This window comes from Stenella coeruleoalba, assembly GCF_951394435.1.
Source record: "Stenella coeruleoalba genome assembly, chromosome: 13".
Lineage (NCBI taxonomy): Eukaryota > Metazoa > Chordata > Mammalia > Artiodactyla > Delphinidae > Stenella > Stenella coeruleoalba.
Window position 1 is genome coordinate 65,916,714 of NC_137159.1, and position 19,155 is coordinate 65,935,868.

Consider the following 19,155-nt stretch of genomic DNA (forward strand, 5'->3'; position numbering starts at 1 on the left):
CCAGGTCTTCCTCTCCACCTAGCCTCCCCTCCCCTCTGATGGCTCTTCAGCCAGCCCTTCAGCTCCTAAGGGGCCATCCCACCACACAACACCTGCACACACACTAACTGTGAGTAGGTGATCAGGGAATTCCTTTTTTTTTTCTTTTTTAATACCATGCAAAAGAAAGGAGTTACAAAAGAAAATCTGATACCTGTGCTCCCTCCTCCTTTCCCAAATAGTTTAATGCATCCCACAGATAAAGTGCAGGGTTCTCAAATCATACACCCCACAGCCTCTCTGCACGAACATGGGTAACTAAGATCGTGCAACCATCAAATGCTGGGATCCCCTGTCCCCATATTACAGGTGAAGAAACTGAGGCCCAGTGACGTGAAGTGACACAGTTAATGGCAGAGCTGGGGACCGGGTGCCAGATGTCCCTCGAGCCTTCAGTCAAACACACTCATCACTTGTGTGGCTGGAGCTCTGACAGCATCTCTACGAAGGATCCCAGGAATGTTCACTGAGACTAAGGCAACATTCACAACTAGGGCCTTAGCCCCGTCATGGACAGGCAGGGCTCCTGGGTCCTGAAACAGTCCTGTGCGCTGGCTGTGGTTCACTCTAATACGAAGGCCTCACTGATAGAGAACTTCAGAGTTCCAAACATGTTCACATTCACTGTCTCAAAAACCCCAGTACTCCTGCTTTTATAGATGTGGAAACCAAAAGTCAGCGTGAATGACCTGCCCAAGGTGCAGCTGGGTGGTGACAGGGGAGTGCCCGATACCAGAACTTGTGGTCCCAGGACCAGGGCTCTCAGCAGGACATAGGCACTTGCCTTTCTGGTGGTGCTCACAGCTCAAACAAAAATATGTTTCTGGCTCTAGAAGGAGGAGAACCCTTTGGGTCCTGCTCTCTCTGAGCACATTTCCACATCCTAGTTGCATGAAATCAATGGAAAAGAAATTGTTGGGGTTTAGCACCGTACTTTTGAGGTTCTGCAAACCAGCTGAGACTATCAAAGAACATCTCCTAAGCATGCAGTAGTGGACAGTTGTCATTTTCATCACCACTAGGCACATGACCACCCTTTCCATGTGGGGGGGAACCTTGGTGAAAGGCAAGGCCTGGTCTCCCACTGCAGCAAGGAGGCCAAATATTCCCTCTCCCCAGCCGTTGGATGCAAAGGGATAGACTTGTGGCCCAGGCTTGTCCAATTGGATGTTCTTGGTTACTCTAGGCCTTGAGTCTTGAGGAAGTAACTAAAGGAGCTAGGACCAGCTGAGGGATTCTTTGCAGCAGATCTTTGGTGCAGCAATGCAGGCAGATCCTGTGATGGTGTCCAGCTGTGTAGCCACCTCTTCTCATTCCTGCCCACCTTCCGAGTTGCATTCTCTAGATTTCCCATTGACTCTGATTTATCTTTCCCATAAATGACCTCCTGTTCACCCCACCCTGGATTAGTTTCCATTGTTTTCTGCCAAGGATCCCAACTGATTCAGGTACCTTCTAAGAGTACCTCAGAGTCCCCTAATCTCACCTCTGAGAAGAACAAAATGAGAGGAGTTGGGAAGGGCTAGGAAGGGACTGAGACATCTGGTCTACCAGCAGGGATTGAACAATTCAATTCAAGTCCTGAACCAGACAGGACTCCTAAGAATATCTCAGCCAGCTCTTCCCTTTCCTAATGAGAGACAGAAGTCCAGAGAGGGTATGAGGTCTGCCCCCCATGCACAAAAACTGGGGGTGCTGTTCATATTTTCATCTGATTCTCGTGCCCCAGAGCCGAGCAACATGGCAGCCTTGTGTTTACTGATTTGCCCCAAGTCTTTACAGTTCAGGAGCCCTGGCAGTATTGTAATCATATCTGTTTTTCTAAATGCTGCCAAGCCCATTTGTCTACTTTTCGGCCAGAGATACCTTATTTCTCAGCTGCCCGTTTTGCTGAAGGGGCATGCAGACCTGTGACCTCCTTAGGCTCCCTGGAGATCCCTTTAGATCTGGCAGGATCCTGATCGAGTTAAACACCAAAGAACAGTCCAGACCTTGACAACTCAAGAGGCACTTGGGTTCCTTTGACGGTTCTGCTGAGAAACAGGCTATGTTTGTGCCAGCAGCTAGGCTGTCTGTGACTCCAGGGCTCTACTGGTGTTCATAGGTACAGTGCTGCCCACATGACAGCTGCATACATTTCTGCAACCTTGGCATGGGCCTGCGGCTGTCCAACTGCTATGGGAGCAGTGCCCTGCCTTGCATCAAACCAAACACAGGTGGTGTACAAATAGGCAGGGAGAAGACAGGACAGAGAAAAAGAGCAAGGATGGATAAGCTCCATCCTCCCCCAGGCTGGAACTTTCCACCTCCCTTCCAGCTCATTCCTGATCTCCAGATAAGCCTGCCCAGGTAAATCAAACGGCCTGTACGCCTAAGCGGAGCCCAGGATCAGCAGTAGGATAGAACTGAAACCCATGCCAACTGTGGAAGACAGTGCATGGAGGTGGTGGGTATTAATTACAAAGGAAGCAACACAGCTTGCTCTATTCTCACCTCTGCTACTGAGACTGCAAAGCCTCAGTTTCGGAGCCTAGCATATGCTTAGGATTACTGTGACAACTCAACACATTACGTGCAAATACTTTGCAAACCATGAAGTGGCTTAAAAATGGGACTGCATCTTCAGTGCCTCCTTATGCAACATGAACAGACTGAAACAGAGATATTTCCACATTCAGACCCACACATACATCCCTACAAACACTGAGGTACAGCGATTGGGAGGAGAGGAATGCTAGAACAAATTCCCACCATGCTTTACAGTGGTCTGATGGAATAACAGTTTCCTTCTCCTTGGAGCTCCAACTCTGGGGAATTTACATTTGATCCAGGTTCTGTCTTACCTCCAGTTCCCATCACTGTCTCTTTTCCTTCCAATTTTATCATCACTGCTGTGAAGAGTAACCAAGCTGAGATGAGAAAGGGAGAGTCTCCTTTTCTCAGACACCTTCCTCCCACTTCAATTTCCTTTCCCCTTCATGCTCCCTACAGCAGTTGGGTTTCCTTTGTCACAGCTCTGCACAGAGAATGAGTGATGGTCCCTGTTCACTCCCAAGTGTTCCAGGGAACAGGCTGAAAGTGCAACAAAAAGGAACGCAGGGCCCCGAGCCAGCCTTCTCAGATCTGCTCGCCTTTGGGTTTTAGTTTGTGTTCCTGAACCTGCCTTTCTTCTCTTCCCTCAGATTGACTATCAGGTATGGCCACCGCCCCTGCTGCCGTCTGTCCATATTGTTACGCCTCTTCCAACACCCTTGACCTCAACGTGTCTCTTGCTGTTCTCTGGCTGCCAATTCAGTCTTGCTATGTCCTGTAATAGATACAAGCTTAGAACTTCCAAACAGGTCAACAACGCAGGGAATATTTCAGCTGTCCTTGTCAGCTGGATCCCTTAAGCTGTTCTCTGGTTTGACGTTGCAGAGGGAATGCAACCATGAAACCATCCTCAAGCATTTGGCCCCTGATAGATAAGATTGACGCTGCCCATTCCTTTTAAGATGAGAGACAGGGCTCATGGGTCCCTGGTGGGGCCGGGGGTAGATCTTTAGCCTCCTGTATTCTTTGTCAGCCCCCAATCCCACCACAACCAGGATGCATGCAATGCAAATGCAAGTTCAAGGCACATCCTCCAACTCTTCTTACAGCCACATCACCGCCACCACCCTCCCTCCCCACCCTCCCGACCACCCACTACCACCTGCCCCTCCCCACCCCCACCCAGTAAATATTCTGGCTTGGCATGGGTGAAAGGTGACCAAAATATGGGTAAGGATGGAGAAGGAAAGATGGAGTTTGGGAAACCTAACCTCACAGGCACTCAAACCCCTTTAGACGTGAACTCTGTGATGCGGCTGTTGCCCAAGGGGATGTACATGTGCCAGGACGAGGATGGAAGGGAAGATGGAGGGAGCAGGATGTAGCCACAGCCAGCGGGTGGTGACTGCAGCCTGTTGGCAGGTCCAGGGAAGCTCCTCCGGCCCTTCCAGACGTCCCCCAACAGGGAGACAGAGGCTGGGACGGGTGGTCCTTGAGCAGGGGATACACAGAACCCCAGGCAGAAAGCAGACAGCAAGGAGGTCTGCCTGTCACAGCGGCGGCCCAGCCACAGAGCTGGGTTTAGGATCCAACTCTGGTTCTCAGCACAACAGTCATGGAATGAGAACTTCTGGAAGGGCTTCAAGGGAAGCAGTCAGGTGCAAGGAACGAGTCAGGGTTCTAGTTCCCAGACGTGGAGAACGAGGTGAGGACTTGATCGAATAAAAGGTATGAGCCGCATCCCTAGAAATAGAGGGTCAGGTCTTGTGATTGTAGGAGGCTCAGAGCCCACACCCGTCCGTACACAGTGCCTCCCCATGTGCACACGTGTGCGCGCGCGCACACACACACACACACAGAACAGTGCTGACTCTGGAGAAGAACTGATCTCATCGTTTCTTTTGCTAGAAAGGCCCAAGCAAGTCAGGCTCCAGAGACACTGGGGCTGCTGATAATGTCAGCAGCATCAGTTGGGAGGCTCTGCCCAGCGCCCCGATGCACGCAGCAACAGTAGCCTCAGCGGCAGCCCAGCCTGGTTCCCACCCCTTGAAAAGACCCTCTCCCCGTCTCCTCGTTTCCCCCCGAGGCAGAGCTCACAAGCAGTCATTTCATGCTGCATGACCGCTCTCAATGGAATCCCCATCTCAGTTGTGTTGGGGAAAATTTAGTTAGTAAGGGGTTTTCATCATGTAATATGTATGTGATGTCCAGTAATAGGAACTGCATGGTATTTATTGTTTTATCTCCAAGAAAATATTGAAATAAAAGGAGAATGATGAGGGCCTATTATTCTCCAGTGAGAAGGCATTTCAGAGCTTTCCTGGAAGGAAGGAATGGAGGGAGCAAAAGGACTCCAGCCCCGCAGTGCTGCAGGGGTCCAAGGAGTGCTTTGCAAAAGGGTCCAGAGAAAAGGACTCCAAATTCCAGTACTGAATTACGTTTTGAATTACTGAATTAATTCAGTATTGGAACAGTCTCACTAGTTTTCATGATTTGTCTTTGTATATAAGCAGGGAGATAAACCCAGAAGCCCAGGATGCTGTAAGATTTAATGAGGTAAAACCATGTATCATATTCCCCTCATTCGTTGTAGTGTTAGCATCTATATTAAATAACAGTCTGAACTCTATTGCATTTCGAGACTTCGGGTAAGCAGTGTCTCCCTTTTCAGGGCCTGTAGTGCTGTTCTGATGGATGGAGAGGGGTCTGGGAGGTAGGGGTCTCTCCTGGTAGCTGTGGCCCATGCACAGAGGGGGTTTCTCGTCTCTTCCAGTTCCAGCATTTCCGAGAGAGATTGCCATCCACCTTTTTTTCCAAATTCAGAATTGCTGAGAAGGGCATCGTTTCTGAAACCACATGCAGCCTTACAGAGTGTTTCAGCCTGAGCCCTATGTGGTGGTCGCCTCCGCAGGCAGAGAAGCAGTTGAGTTCTTGCTCCAAATCTTCCTAAAGATGCCAGACAGTGACAGGTACAGAACTTCTGGGATTCTAAACGTTTTATTCTACTTAATTTTATAAAAACACATTGCACCATTCTGTGCGGCAACGCACTCTGTTAGCAGGGGACACAGCACGGCCCCCCGCCCTCAAGAAGCTCAGCACAGAGTGGAGGCGAGAGAGTCTGTGAACCAATACGTAGACCACAAACAGGATGGGGCCATTGCCTGACGGAAGTGCAGGGTCGTGTGGGAGGACAGAGTGGAGGATTCCCTTCTGGCAAGAGGGACAGAGGAAGGCTTCTTGGGGGACATGGAATGTGAGCTAGTCCTTGATGGAAAACCTAACAGTGTTTCCCAGGGCAAGGCAGTGCAGGTGGAGGAAAAAGACATGAGCAGAAGCAGGGAAGTGGGCGAGCATGGGGCTTGTTGAAGAATGAGCGATGTTGTCCATACACACAAAGGTGGTACGTGGCATGCGTGGCAATTGTCTGAAATGTGGACAGAATGTGGGGCACATCAGGGAGACAGTGAGAGATGGGCCTGAGTGATAGAGTCTGATGGTGGAGGGTCTTCATTGCAGTGAAGACCCTGCTGGGCACCTCATGCCTCTTGGCCCCGAGGCAGACATCACTACAATCATGGCAGTCTTTACCGTTGAGCATGGACGAGGCCTTCTCAGTCCAGAATGCCAGATGGTCACTGTGCCACCATTCAGAGTTGGAACCTAAGACAAATCTTATTTGCTATCCGGCAATGGGTGTTACGAAAGGAACAGTTTACAAAATGATTTGAAGACCAGGGGTGGGCCACCCGAAAGACTGGACATGAGGTCAAGATGCTCGTCTGTCTGCTGACTGCCATGGCTGCCCACTTCACAGCTTGCTGTGCTGAGGGCTCTCCACGTGTGTCCTTGGCATAGATGCCCAGTGCCTGCAGGGGTGCCTGCCACATGTAAGCGTGAGCCTCCTTTGAATAGTGAGCTGGTCATCCTTGTCACACTGTCCCCCTGATTTTCTAGGAACCTGGACGATAATCTCAACCTCAGACCACTGCAGGTAAGTGTGTGGCAAGGCTTGGTTGGCAAACTTCACTGGGTCACGTCCCCTCCCCAAGAGCTTCTATCTCCTTCCTTCTTGCCTCACCACTGACCAATGAAAGCACAGATACCACAATGCGCTGGTGATGGCTCAAAGGGGCAGGGATGAGGTGAGAAGACCAGGCCTTGAAGGCCAGGCTGGACCCAACCATCTTCCTTCCGCAAATTTCCATTTTCCCATTCCCCAAAAAGGTTTGATCCAATTGCTGGATGAAGAAGCCTCTGTCTCAGATCCAGGTGGAAGGTTTTGGGGCCCTCACCTCCTTCCCCAGAAATCTGATGTTGGCTGTTCTTCCTTAGATCCAGGCAGGTCGTCCAGAAATGGCTCCCAGCATTTTCTACAGATAGGCTCAGCAGGTACAGTACTTAGCGTGACGGCGAGGGGCCCTACATAGGACAGGTGATGGACGAGCCGGAGGGAAGGAAACCTCTTCCAGGTCCTTATCAGGATAGAGAGAGGAAGATGACTTGACGGGTGGTCGTGTCAGCCTCTGTCCCTGGATGTCCAGAACTGATCTGGAGAGACGGGGCGCCCCACCTGGGTGACATCTGGGGTGAAGTGTAGTTTGGAAAGGAAGGGCCTGATTATAGGGGAGTGAGCTTTTAAAATCTTTAAACAAGCAATTGGCAATACCCCTTGAAATCTTTCCTCCTCCCGTTCTGCCACCTCCCACCAACGTTGGCATCCTTCTCAGGAGCTGGCCAGCTTCAGAAAGCACCAACAGCTTTCTTCCTGCCAAGCCACCTACGTGCACAGGGGATTTTCTTAATGGTTTAATAAGCTGTTATAAAGAACTCCTTGACTTGTCAGGAAAAAACCCAGCTGCCAGGGGCTCTGCACGATGGGCCTTTTACCATTAGTCGTCATGTCAGCGTGGGAAGCGGAAAGTCATATAGATGATCGAGTGTACCATGCCGACCTCGGGCAGACAGGGGCCAAGGACAGGAAGACGCCAGACATTCAGAAGGCTAACAGGGCATTGGTAACCAGGAGGCAGCCAAAGGGAAGTTATTCAGGTAGCTTGGGCCCAGAGATATAAATAAGGAGAGATGAAGAATGTGGCTGGCATGAGGGTACGTGTAATAGGGAACAGCTCAGTATGAACCTCCTTGAAATCAACACTAGCCCAGGATTCAGACCCACATCTGGGCTGACTCAGAAAGCACTTCACTTGATGCAAAACGGGATCTACTATGGTGAATGTCCCCAGTCTGTGAGCTTCTGAAGGCAGGGATGACAACGTATGCATTCCTTGTCCCCAGTAACTATCACTGTCCTTGGCACAGAGAAGGTGTTCAATCAATCTGCACTGAATTAAGACAGATTCACTTCCCCAGAGCAGATGCTCTAGCTAAGGTTACTTCCCCTAGGTGATCAGCAGGACCCGGTTAGGATACGTGAGACCAAGCTTCCTTCCGGGGCAGGTGGCAAAGTCCTCAACATGGTCCATGAACCTGCACCTCTGAAATAAAAAATATAATTTGTCATATGATAAATGGTACAGATTCCCTAATCAGGACTTTTCCAAACAACAACCAAATGTCTTCTCATAGAGGGTAACTGGCAGCCCACATGAGGCCTTCGTAGGAATTAGAATAGAAGAGAGATGGAGCTTTGCGCCAAGGTGCGTGGCTCGAGAGTAGAACCCAGACTGGACTCCAACTTCTCTTCTCCCCTTGGTGGAGACCCTTGAGCAGGGCCAACCTGGCATCACTCTGCACAACCTGCAAACTATCCTCACAGGTTGTGTCCTCAAAAGAAAGTTGAGAGCAAAATATTCGTCCGTGTACTCACTCTGTCCTGTCTCCCAATCTCTTGTACCCCTTTATCAGCCGTAGTAGTGGTGGTGGTACCGCAACCCAAGGTCCGCCTGTGGGAAAAGGAAGGACACACTCAGCCTTTGGGACAGGCCACATCCATCATCTATCATTTATGCAATCAGCAAACATGTACAGATACCCTAGGATGTTCCAAGGAAAGCAAAGCATCAGTCCTTAGGCATCTTCCATTGAGGTGTAGAGGCCGACGTGCGATTCTTTGGGCGTTTTGTTCAGGCAACCTTTATCTCCATTCCTAGCCCCATCTCTTCCAACATTATGGTGTTTGCTGGGTGCAGGGACCAGGTCGGGGCTGTCCAGCGCGGGGGATGCGACCCATGCCCCACAGCTGCTCACGTTCTCACGTGACTCCTCACCACGGCAACTGCTCTTCATAGTGAGATGCCACGATTCTTTCGAGGAAGAAACTCTGATGGCGGGCACACAACACCGACTTCCCTGACGTGACCGACCAGGGAGACGCTGGAGGGATGACCTAAGGGCCGATTTCAGATGCTGGCAGCATGTGTTGCACTGGTGACATCACTGGGGCTCATTTTTCCGGCTAAAGGACTCCAGTAAGGACAAACTGTAGGGCTGCTTTTGCCGTGTGTTCTGGGTGGTGAGGCCACCCTGGGGACTGCTTATCTGTTGTCTGTGTGGTACTGGTTCTCAGAAGACCCCAAGGAGGAACCTCCTTCCTCCTGACCTAGTGCCCCTCTACAAAGCCACCTGCCGGGCGCCCTCACTCCAACTCCTTCTCCCGTGGGACAGCTTCCCCAGGGTGGTGATGTCCCATCATGCCCTCGGGTTTTTACCAGGCTGAGTGAAGGAAACAGCTGCATGGAGAAGAGCTCTGCTTCTCTGTCAAATCGTCACGGAATCTGCTGCCCATAAAACTGTTGGGGTCAGTGTCCCGAACAGAAAAGTGAAGGCAGTTAACACCTTCAGAAGTTCAGGCCCGGAAAGTTTCTCTCCCCTCAACCTCAGCTGCTTCCCGTTTTTTATCCGAGGAAAACCATGATGTCTCCCTTTCTGCTTCTGTGGCTGGGAAGACTAATGCTAAGTTATGTGCTCAATTAGAGCAACTTGTCCTAGCCTGGATTCCTGGTGTTTTTATCTCCCCTCAGCACACACACCCACACACACTCACTCAGTAGTGATGTTTTCTCTCACTTCCTTTCTGGAAGCAGATGGAGGAACACACCTGTAGAGCTGAATTGATTCATTCAACTACTTCTCCTGAGGGGCTCCCAAGTGCTGGGTATGGTGCGGGGGAAGTAAACACAGCTTTCAGCCCAGTAATGAATAAAGAGAGAAACGCAAGGTGACCCACACCAGGTATCAAAGGTAAGGAGTAATCAGCACTACAGATGTTCAGGGAGGGAGTTACCACCAGGGCCTGGAGCAATCAGGAAATGCTTCATGGGAATCCCCTGGTGGTCCAGTGGTTAGGACTCCACGCTTTCACTGCCGAGGGCGCGGGTTCAATCCCTGATCAGGGAACTAAGATCCCGCAAGTCATGCTGTGCAGCCAAAAAAAAAGAAGGAAGGAGGGAAGGAGGGAGGGAGGGAGGGAAGGAGGGAGGGAGGGAGGGAGGGGAGGGGAGGGAAGGAGGGAGGGAGGGAAGGAGGAAAGGAGGGAAGGGAGGGAAGGAGGGAGGGAGGGAAGGGGGGAGGGAGGGAGGAAGGAAGGAAGGGAAGGGAGGGGAGGGAGGGAGGGAAGGGAGGGAGGGAGGGAAAGAAGGGAGGAAAGGGAGGGAGGGAGGAAGGGAGGGGAGGGAGGGAGGGAGGAAGGGAAGGGAGGGAAGGGAGGGAGGGAGGGAAGGGAGGGAAGGGAGGGAAGGGGAGAGGGAGGGAGGAAGGAAGGGAAGGGAGGGGAGGGAGGGAGGGAGGGAAGGGAGGGGAGGGAGGGAGGGAGGGAAGGGAGGGGAGGGAGGGAGGGAGGGAAAGAAGGGAGGAAAGGGAGGGAGGAAGGGAGGGGAGGGAGGGAGGGAGGGGAGGGAGGGAAGGAGGGAGGGAGGGAAGGGAGGGAGGGAGGAAGGAAGGGAAGGGAGGGGAGGGAGGGAGGGAAGGGAGGGAGGGAGGGAAAGAAGGGAGGAAAGGGAGGGAGGGAAGGAGGAAGGGAGGGGAGGGAGGGAGGGAAGGGAGGGAGGGAGGGAAAGAAGGGAGGAAAGGGAGGGAGGGAAGGAGGAAGGGAGGGGAGGGAGGGAGGGAAGGGAGGGAGGGAGGGAAAGAAGGGAGGAAAGGGAGGGAGGGAAGGAGGAAGGGAGGGGAGGGAGGGAGAGAAGGAAGGGAGGAAAGGGAGGGAGGGAGGGAGGGAGGGAAGGCTTCATGACAAAGGTGAGATGGGAACTAAGTGCTCAGAAATCCCAGTGCTTTCACAGGCAGGTGTGCCCCTCTGCTCCTGGGCACCGATGTGATTCCTGCATCCCTTCCTCGTTTGGATCAGGGGCTGGACATTGATCCAGGACTTTGCGCCAAGGTGCATGGCTCGAGAGTAGAACCCAGACTGGACTCCAACTTCGTTTCTCCCCTTGGTGGATACCCTCCGAACCCAGGTTCAGAGCCTTCTCAACCAGGAATTCCTAGAAGGTAAGGAAGGACCTCCTGGCCCCAACCCCATCCCCATGGCCACGCCAGTCCTATGCCCCCTCCCTGACATTTCAGTCCTTCCTGTTCTCCCCCTCAGGACCTCAGTGGACACATCCTCTTTGCATGAGTGCCGGAGCACTGTGGCTCTGACGGATGTATCCTTTGCAGTCATCCCCCTCCCGCAGCTCTAAGAGCCTGTCTGCTCCTTGGGCTTCCCCAGGGGTCTATTTAGGACACTGGGGAACACTTTTCTCACCCTCATTATTTTCCTTCTTGGTTCTGAGGGCTCACCAAAGAACCTGGGCTCCTGGGAATTCTGCACCAACTTGCCCTCCAGAACCGCCACAGCAACAATAACAAAACTTACCACCTATCAGGCGTCTGCTGCATGCCAAGAACTGTACTGATATATATCATTTTCCTCATAATTCTTGCAATAACCCCTGTGATATAAGAAGTATCGTCCCATGATCCAATGGAAGAAACAAGGGTTCAGCCCAGATCCCACAGCTAGTCAGAATTTGTGTCTGGATTTGAAGTTGGAGTTTTCAGCCTCCAAAGTCTATGTTCTAACATTATCCTTCACTGCCTCCTTGTAGCACCAGTGGGAACTATCTTCCTTACACCCTTCTCCTTACCACTGCAGGAGTCCTCACTATTTAAATTCCTTGCTCAGCAAGCCCCCAGTTCAATAAAGATAACAGCCACCAGCCTTGCAGAAAACTCTTCGGTCTGCGCGGCGCTTACACCCCATTATTACTATCGTGCTGCACTTGCAGATGAGACTGGGCTGGGACAGTGCAGTGACCTGCCCACGTTCCGTGGCCGCAAGTGGCGGGGCTGGGACCCAATCCCGGGTCTCCTGCCTCCCGTCCTGACTTCCGCTCTCCCCTGAGCCGTTTCTCCCCTGCCGCCCCACCTCCCCTCTGGCTCCTCGTGGGCGTATCCCCCAGCCGCTGCCTTGCAGCTCCTCCCTCGGGTGTGCACGGTCTCCCTGGGGTGACACGGGTCCCCCGGCTCTTTCACTCTTAACAAGACTCGACTGGGGATGTGAAGCCAGCCATTGTCAGACAAGAGGCCTTCCTGATGAAATCATCAGTCAGGCCCTGTCTCTGCTGGCTGCGGCTTGGAATCACCCAGAGACACTGCTCATCCCTGCGGATGAGTCCAATGGCCCTCGGCAGCCCCACATCCTGGGGCAGGCAACCCTAGGGGAGGTCATGTCTGCAGGACCCCTGCAAAGCAGACAGGTCTTTTCTACCCTTCCTGTTGCTCACCCACCAGCTCCCCTCCAGTTTCTCAGAGATCCATTCTTTTCATTAGTTTTCATTAAACCCATCGTATGGAGTGCCCAGGGCTGACTTGAATACACAGAACGCGGTCCATCCACTGGCGCACACTTGGCGGGTGCACTCACCTCTCATGCTGCCTCCGGAGTTGCAAGGCGCTCTCCTCCCCCCAGCTGCTCCCCACTCCCCCCTGCCAGGGCCCCCACCCCAACTGGTGAAGGCTGTGTTTGGGGCTCGCTCTCTTCCCCTGGGCGCACGTGATGTTGGCTCTCCTTTCTCAGGGCCGCCTTCTCCTTCCAATTGATTGTTTTCCCTGTGAAATAAATCTAAGCCAGGTCCCTTTCAGATACAGCAAGAGCCAGCTGGTGTAGGGCCACATCCAGGTGACGCTGGACTGACTGTGTTACTAGCTGGTGGGTGGGGCTGCTCTCTGCTCACTGCACGAAGGACTGCTTGACTCTTAACTCCCCACCAGCTGAAGGTGAACGGGCGGCTTGACCAAGAGGAGTTTTCAAGGCTGTGGAGCCGTCTTGTCCACTGCCAGGTACCTGCGTGTTCCCTTTTGACTAACACTCTTATTCTGTCTGGTTTAGCATATGTTTACAGGGTAGCCCGATCCTACACCAGGGTTGAGGGCTATGAAAGGAGAGGAGACTCACCCCCACCCTCAAGGAGGGCCCCTGTTTTGCTTGGGGATCTGTACATGCACCACTAGAAGGTACGAGGCAATGCGCGGTCGGGTGGCGGGCTGAGGACCGCTCTAGGAGGCTGGAGGAGAAACGGGTCACAGTGACTTAGCTAAAACTGCCAGCTAGCACTGCTCTCCTCATTGCTCCCCGGGCCCAGTGCAGCAGCCCCTAGGCCACCAGTTCCCCTCACCCCCTTCCCCTCCGTCTGCCAGGACATACATCAGAATCACAGTGTGGTCTGTGGCCTCAGTGTGGCCTCACTGTTGTTCTCAGGACAAAGTTGAAACTCCTCAGCTGTACATAGGATCCTCTGAGTTGGGACCCACTGTGGGGTCCAGGAGAAGCCCTTTCCCTCATCCCACTGGCTCCATCAGACCCCAGCCCTGAGACTCCTTGTCCTCCCGTCCCTGCACTCAGAGCCTGCCTGATGCCCACCCAGCCTGCGGGTCCAGCCCCAAAACCCCTGGGGGCCTTGCCCGCCCCCCTAAGACCCAGCGAGTCCCCCTTCAGCTCCTAACACTTGAACCCACAATAATAAAATAAAAACACTTTCAATTTACATATTATTTATTTATATCACCAAATCCCTGATTGGGGTCATTTGGTTTCTCACCAGGCACTGCAATGGCCGACAGTCCTCCCATTAGATTGCAGGGTCCTCCCGGGCAGGGATCCCTCATATTCGTCCTTTTCCCCAGGGCCTTCCACGGTGTCCAGCACACAGAAGGCACTCGAGTGCTGAACAAATGACCGAACGAACGCATGACTGAATGAATGAGTCCGTACCTGATTGAGAACACGCTAAGCCTCTGAACTCACAAAAGCCAACGAAGGCCAGAGCAAAGTTGTCAAGCCGCTCTTTCCCAGTAACCGGCTCCCACGAGCTGCCTCAGCTGCACACCTGCTTGGGGGTATTTTGCTTTAAAACAGCTCCTGGGCAGCAGCTGAGCATAGGCCAACGTTAGGAGTCCCGGGTTCAGTCCTGCGGTGCCTGCCTGCTCCATCCATTCAAGGCAAGTTACTCACCCACCTGTGTCCTCACCTGGGAAGCAGGAGGAGCCTGAGGGTTCAAGTGAGAATTAGGGGGAGGGAGAAAAGTCTCGGGCAAACGGAGAGCCGCCTTGTACAAAATCGGGGCGTTCAGGTGACTCCACACCACGGCCGTGCCTGGTCCCAGGCGCAGTTCTCACGTACCTTCAGTGCTGCCTACGTAGCACTCGCTGTCGTGCAAGGCGCGCTCCTAAACGCTTCATAAAGATGTGCTCGTTTACTCCTTGCAACGGACCTGTGAGGTACGTACTGTAATTGGCCCTGTGCTACAGAGGGGGAAACTGAGGCCTAGAAAGGTTAGGTCACTTGACCCAGGTTACACAGCTGGTAATAGTCAAGCTGGGATTTATACTCAGCGGTTTGGTTGTAACGTCTGTGCTATTAACCCCACCCTAGGCAACCTCTAGAGAGCTCTCTACCTCCCTGGAAAGCAGGAAGCCTCCCGGGCGGCAGGAGCCCAGTCTAGGGGGTGAGGAAGAGGAAGGAGAGCAGGTCGGGGGAGCGGGGGGAAAGGTGCGGGCCTGGGAGAGGGACCCGCCGCCCCGCAGTTGACGGCCAGGCAGTCAGCTTTATCAAGCAGAGCCCATTCCCCAACCCCGGCCTCAGCTATGCACCCTGCCGACCTCTGAGCTGGGCCCACTCGTGCTTTAGTGAAGCAGCCTCCAGGGCTGGGAACGAGATTTATCGGGACCTCCCTCTACCCAGGTACCCAGGACATCCTCTCCCAGGTGGACACTGGGCTCACACGGGCTTCTTGCTTTTTCTCCCGTATCAGAGTGTTTCCCAAAACTCCCGGAAGAACTCTGGAGTTTTCCCAAGCTCGGATTTGTGGAAGGTCATAAAGGACACAGGTAAAGCCGGCGACCCTTTGAGCCATGATGACTGGGTGTGTGTGTGTGTGTGTGTGTGTGTGTGTGTGTGTGTAGAAAAGGCTGGTAGGTGCCGGGTGTGTGTGTGTGTGTGTGTGTGTGTGTGTAGAAAAGGCTGGTAGGTGCCGGGCATGGTGGGGAGAGAGCAGAGCAGTGTTTGTGCCCTCCCCTACTTTACACTGGGTCTGTGAGCCTTCTGCCTCCAGACGCAGACTCCACCCTCCCCCACCTGAGTTCTCGCCTGCCAGTTAATTCTCCTGATTGCCTTCTCTCCCCAGCACAGCTCTAATTGTGTAGAAATGACCCCGCATGGTTGGTCCCCTACCAGAAATCTAGCTTGCCTTGAAGATGCTTCCATCTCGGCATCCGGGCCGTCAGGGTTAAATACCCACAGGGGGGCTGATGTGCTCTCTTTGCAGAGGGTCTGGGGCTAAGTGAAATCAAGTGGCCTCTGTCTGCTTCAAGGAGGCAAGAGCTCTCAGTCCTGGGAGAATGATAATAACAGCGCAGGGCGCAGATGCTTCATATTTCAGCAACAACGTCACCTCATTTGACTGTCTCAACAGCTCCGGAACTTGGGAAGGACAGGAATCGTTATCCTCACTGTACCCATGGGGGAAATGGCTCACAAAAGGGTTAAGTCAGGAAACTGCCACCTTCCTGAATACAATGTAAAATCAGGCTCCAGCAGGTCCCCTGCTGGAAGGGCGGCCTCCACGGGTCTCCCTCCCAGGGGCTGTCAGCCTGTTGAGCGGGTAGAAACCTGAGCTGCTGCCCACACCCGGCTTCAGCCTCTATCCTCGCCTTACTTTTCACAGCCGAGGGCTGTGGTTCTCACACTTGAGCCCGAGTCAGGACCCCTGGGGGCTTGTGACAGTGCAGACGGGTGAGCCTCACCACCTGCCCAACGTTTCTGCTTCAGGAGGACTGGGGTGGGGCTCAAGAATCTGTACTTCTGACAAGTTCCCTAGTGAAGCCAAAGCTTCTGGTCTGGGGAATCCCACTCTGAGAACCACTGAACGGCCGGTGAAAGACGAAACCTTTAAAGGAGAACCTCACTCATGACTCCAGAATAAGAAAAGGGAGAAAGAGAATAGTTGGAATTCGGCCGAAAAGCTGGCAGGGGCCAGTCCGGTAACTGAAAGGGGCAACAGAGCTGATGTGATTTGAGGGGGCAGTTTGAGAACATGCAAGCTGCGGAGGCGTGCCCTATCTAAAGGCATTCAGATCCACATTTTATGAGCTCTGCAGGAGAAGCCGAATATGTCTCTGGCTGTGTGGGGCCCACAGGCCATCGGGCTTGTCCCCTTGACGGATGGGTTGGTTTACAGTGTTCTGCTGGCTCACCGGGGTGCACAGGCCCCCCTGATTTTCAGTCTGCCGTTGTTGGTTCTGTGGTCAGTGCCCCCTTGGAGCTCACAGCTAGACGTGCACGACCACAGGACTCGAAGAGGGCGAGGCAGCTCTCTCCCGTCCACCTGAGGCCACCACCTGAGCTCTCCGCTCTGAGGACAGGACCACCCCAACTCCTGACCTCCTCCCTGCTCACTGGCTCCCCCCGTGTCCCAGACTTCCTTGCAGGGATCCCCGTCACCAATGAGCGGCTGGATCTCATGAGACTCCGCTATAGCGACAGCACAGGCAGGGTCAGCTTCCCCAGCCTGGTCTGCGTCCTGATGCGGCTTGAAGCCATGACAAGTGTCATCCCGGGGCCATCCTGGAGACCTTCACAAAGGACACAGGAGGGGACCAGGAATGCACTCCAGCCCCAGGCCTGGGCTCGTCCCAAGGGACAGAGCCAACGTTAGCCTGTGTGATGGTGTAGTTGCCTGGAGTCCCCAACCTCCCTTCTGCACCCTTTTCTCCCCAGGACATTCCCCCACCCCAGATCGCTCGTTTCCTCATCACCCTACTAGCACGTCTCTCAGGAACCAGGTTAAATCGCTGCGGCCCCTCTCCAGATTGTGTTTATGGTTTAAACCTACTCTTTAGTCATGCAGCGAAGGGTTTGATCCCTGCTGAAGGATTGCACACACAGCGAGTAGGTGGGAGCAGTAGGTCCCCCCCACCGAGGCCTCAGAAATCCAGCTATGTAGGCCAGAGGTTTTGACACTTTTTAGCAGCACACCCCTTTGTTTTAAATGACATTTCACGTGAAACCCCAAGCCACAATACAGCTCTAAATGGAGCTGTTGTGGTTGAGGTCGAAGTGGGAACTGTCCTACGCTCACATCCTTGCACCGCCCCTGCCATGTGGCACTAACCCCACAGCTCTGAGGCAGGCGATTAACAAGGTGGAGAGAGCAGAACGCTGGGAGGGTAAAGGAGAAGCCAGAGGCGCAGTCTTGCTCCAGAGAATTCGCAGCTGGACAAGGGAGGTGCCCCGAGATACCTGCTAAAACAAGCCCCGCATCCCCACAGCCAGGTGTGGAGAGTACAAAGTGTAAGGAAGCTGCAGGGGGCAGGGCGTGTGGGGCAGAGCAGTCAGGGGGCTGTTCTGAGGGCTGAGCCTGAGCCACGGGTGTCGAGTTTGGCTGGAAAGAGAAATGGAGGGGAGGCCGAGCACACTCCAGGGCTTCGCACAGAATCACCACGTTGGCTTTCATCGCACACGGGCCCAGGCCTGTCCTGATTCTTCTCCTCCTCTTTACCCTAGAAGCGTTCCAGAACCTCTCCAAGGACGGAAAAGGACTATACCTGACAGAAATGGAGGTGAGGTACCTTCCCGTCCCAGAGACAGGGCACAACCCCAGGCCGCCTCCCCTCACCTGATTCCAGGCCTGAGGTTATTGAACAGTCTGTCAGAGGCCAGCCAAGCTACCGGCCCCCCGCCTCCAATTACGGCCTTTATATATTGCTGGCTGCCAAGCCTGCTTTAGGATCCTGGCAGACAGATTTTATTTTTTCCAATCGCTTAATAAAGCAGAGGATTGTGTGGGAGTCATAAATCCAGGAGGGAACTAAGGAACACCTGTGGAGCTCACTGGTTTTTTTAATTTATTTATTTTATTTATTTATTTTTGGCTGCGTTGGGTCTTCGTTGCGGTGCGTCGGCTTCTCATTGCGGTGGCTTCTCTTGCTGCAGAGCACGGACTGTAGGCGTGCAGGCTCAGTAGTTGTGGCTTGCGGGTTCTAGAGCGCAGGCTCAGTAGTTGTGGCGCACGGGCTTAGTTGCTCCGCAGCATGTGGGATCTTCCTGGATCAGGGCTTGAACCCGTGTCCCCTGCATTGGCAGGTGGATTCCTAACCACTGTGCCACCAGGGAAGCCCCATGAGCTCACTGTACATTAAAATTACTCCCAGTGAGTTTTTGAAAGAGCCTCCTGACCCAGCCAGCTGGTTGACCTCAGCTGTCCCTCTCAGCGCCCGGCTATTCAGGGAGCAGCGGAAGATATGCTGTAATAGAGGGCCGAGACCTCCTGCTTGGGTTGGAATTAGCTGGAAAAGATTGATGAGACTAGACTGAGATCTTTCAAGGGAAGAGGGTACCATTTGCCCTGCTCTGTGTTAAGCTGACTAGTTTAAAGTTGTGTTGTAACAAGGATGCTTATTTCTCACTGGATGAACCTGGTGATGTACAACTGAAGGCAGGAGGAGAGCTGACCCCAGAGCCCAGATAAGACGACATAGCTTTAGAATCATTTCCTCCCAGGGGCACAATGCATCTTCCCCTCCAGGAACTGCACACGAGACTCTCTCCCTGGGGGCAGCCTCCCCAGAGATTACAGAGCCCTTCTCTATGTGAGCCAAGGCTCAGCTGCTTGGCCCATGAGTTTCAAGGCCAATGCTGCAGATTTCATCCAAGTCATGTAGAACAGGGGGCATCCATGAAAGAGTGTGGCCTGGAGGTTATGAGGGAGGAATTTAGAATTCTTTTTAAAATTTCTTTTTATTGAGATATAATTGATATTTAACACTGTGTTCATTTTAGGCGTACGACATAATGCTCTGACGTATGTATGTATTGTGAAACGATTACCATGATAAGTTTGGTTATCACCTCACATAGTTACAATTTTTTTTCTTGTGATGAGAACTTTTACAATCTACTCTCTTAGCATCTTTCAAATCGACAACACGGTATAGTCCCCATGCTGTATGTTAACCGCCCCAAAACCTCTGTATCTTATAACTGAAGGTTTGCACCTTTGGACCACCTTCACCCATTTTGACCAACCCCCTTACCTCCCACCAGTGGCAACCACTTTGTTCTCTGTATCTATGAATTCAGTTGTGGTT

The 19,155-nt window shown here is 53.0% G+C and overlaps 1 protein-coding gene across 1 annotated transcript in view; it reads left to right on the plus strand.

The window, feature by feature from the left end:
- The window catches only part of CAPN13 (calpain 13), a gene marked incomplete at its 3' end in the record, with an annotated part of 60,417 nt that extends 41,916 nt beyond the window's left edge, over positions 1 to 18,501 (plus strand). The window contains 11 exon segments of the mRNA XM_079940780.1: positions 3,222 to 3,233; positions 5,345 to 5,453; positions 5,456 to 5,540; positions 7,418 to 7,589; positions 10,877 to 11,019; positions 11,117 to 11,174; positions 12,784 to 12,852; positions 14,823 to 14,898; positions 16,486 to 16,614; positions 17,573 to 17,628; positions 18,475 to 18,501. Of these exon segments, the coding sequence (XP_079796906.1) occupies positions 3,222 to 3,233; positions 5,345 to 5,453; positions 5,456 to 5,540; positions 7,418 to 7,589; positions 10,877 to 11,019; positions 11,117 to 11,174; positions 12,784 to 12,852; positions 14,823 to 14,898; positions 16,486 to 16,614; positions 17,573 to 17,628; positions 18,475 to 18,501 (936 nt within the window).
- Between the last annotated feature and the right edge of the window lie 654 nt (positions 18,502 to 19,155).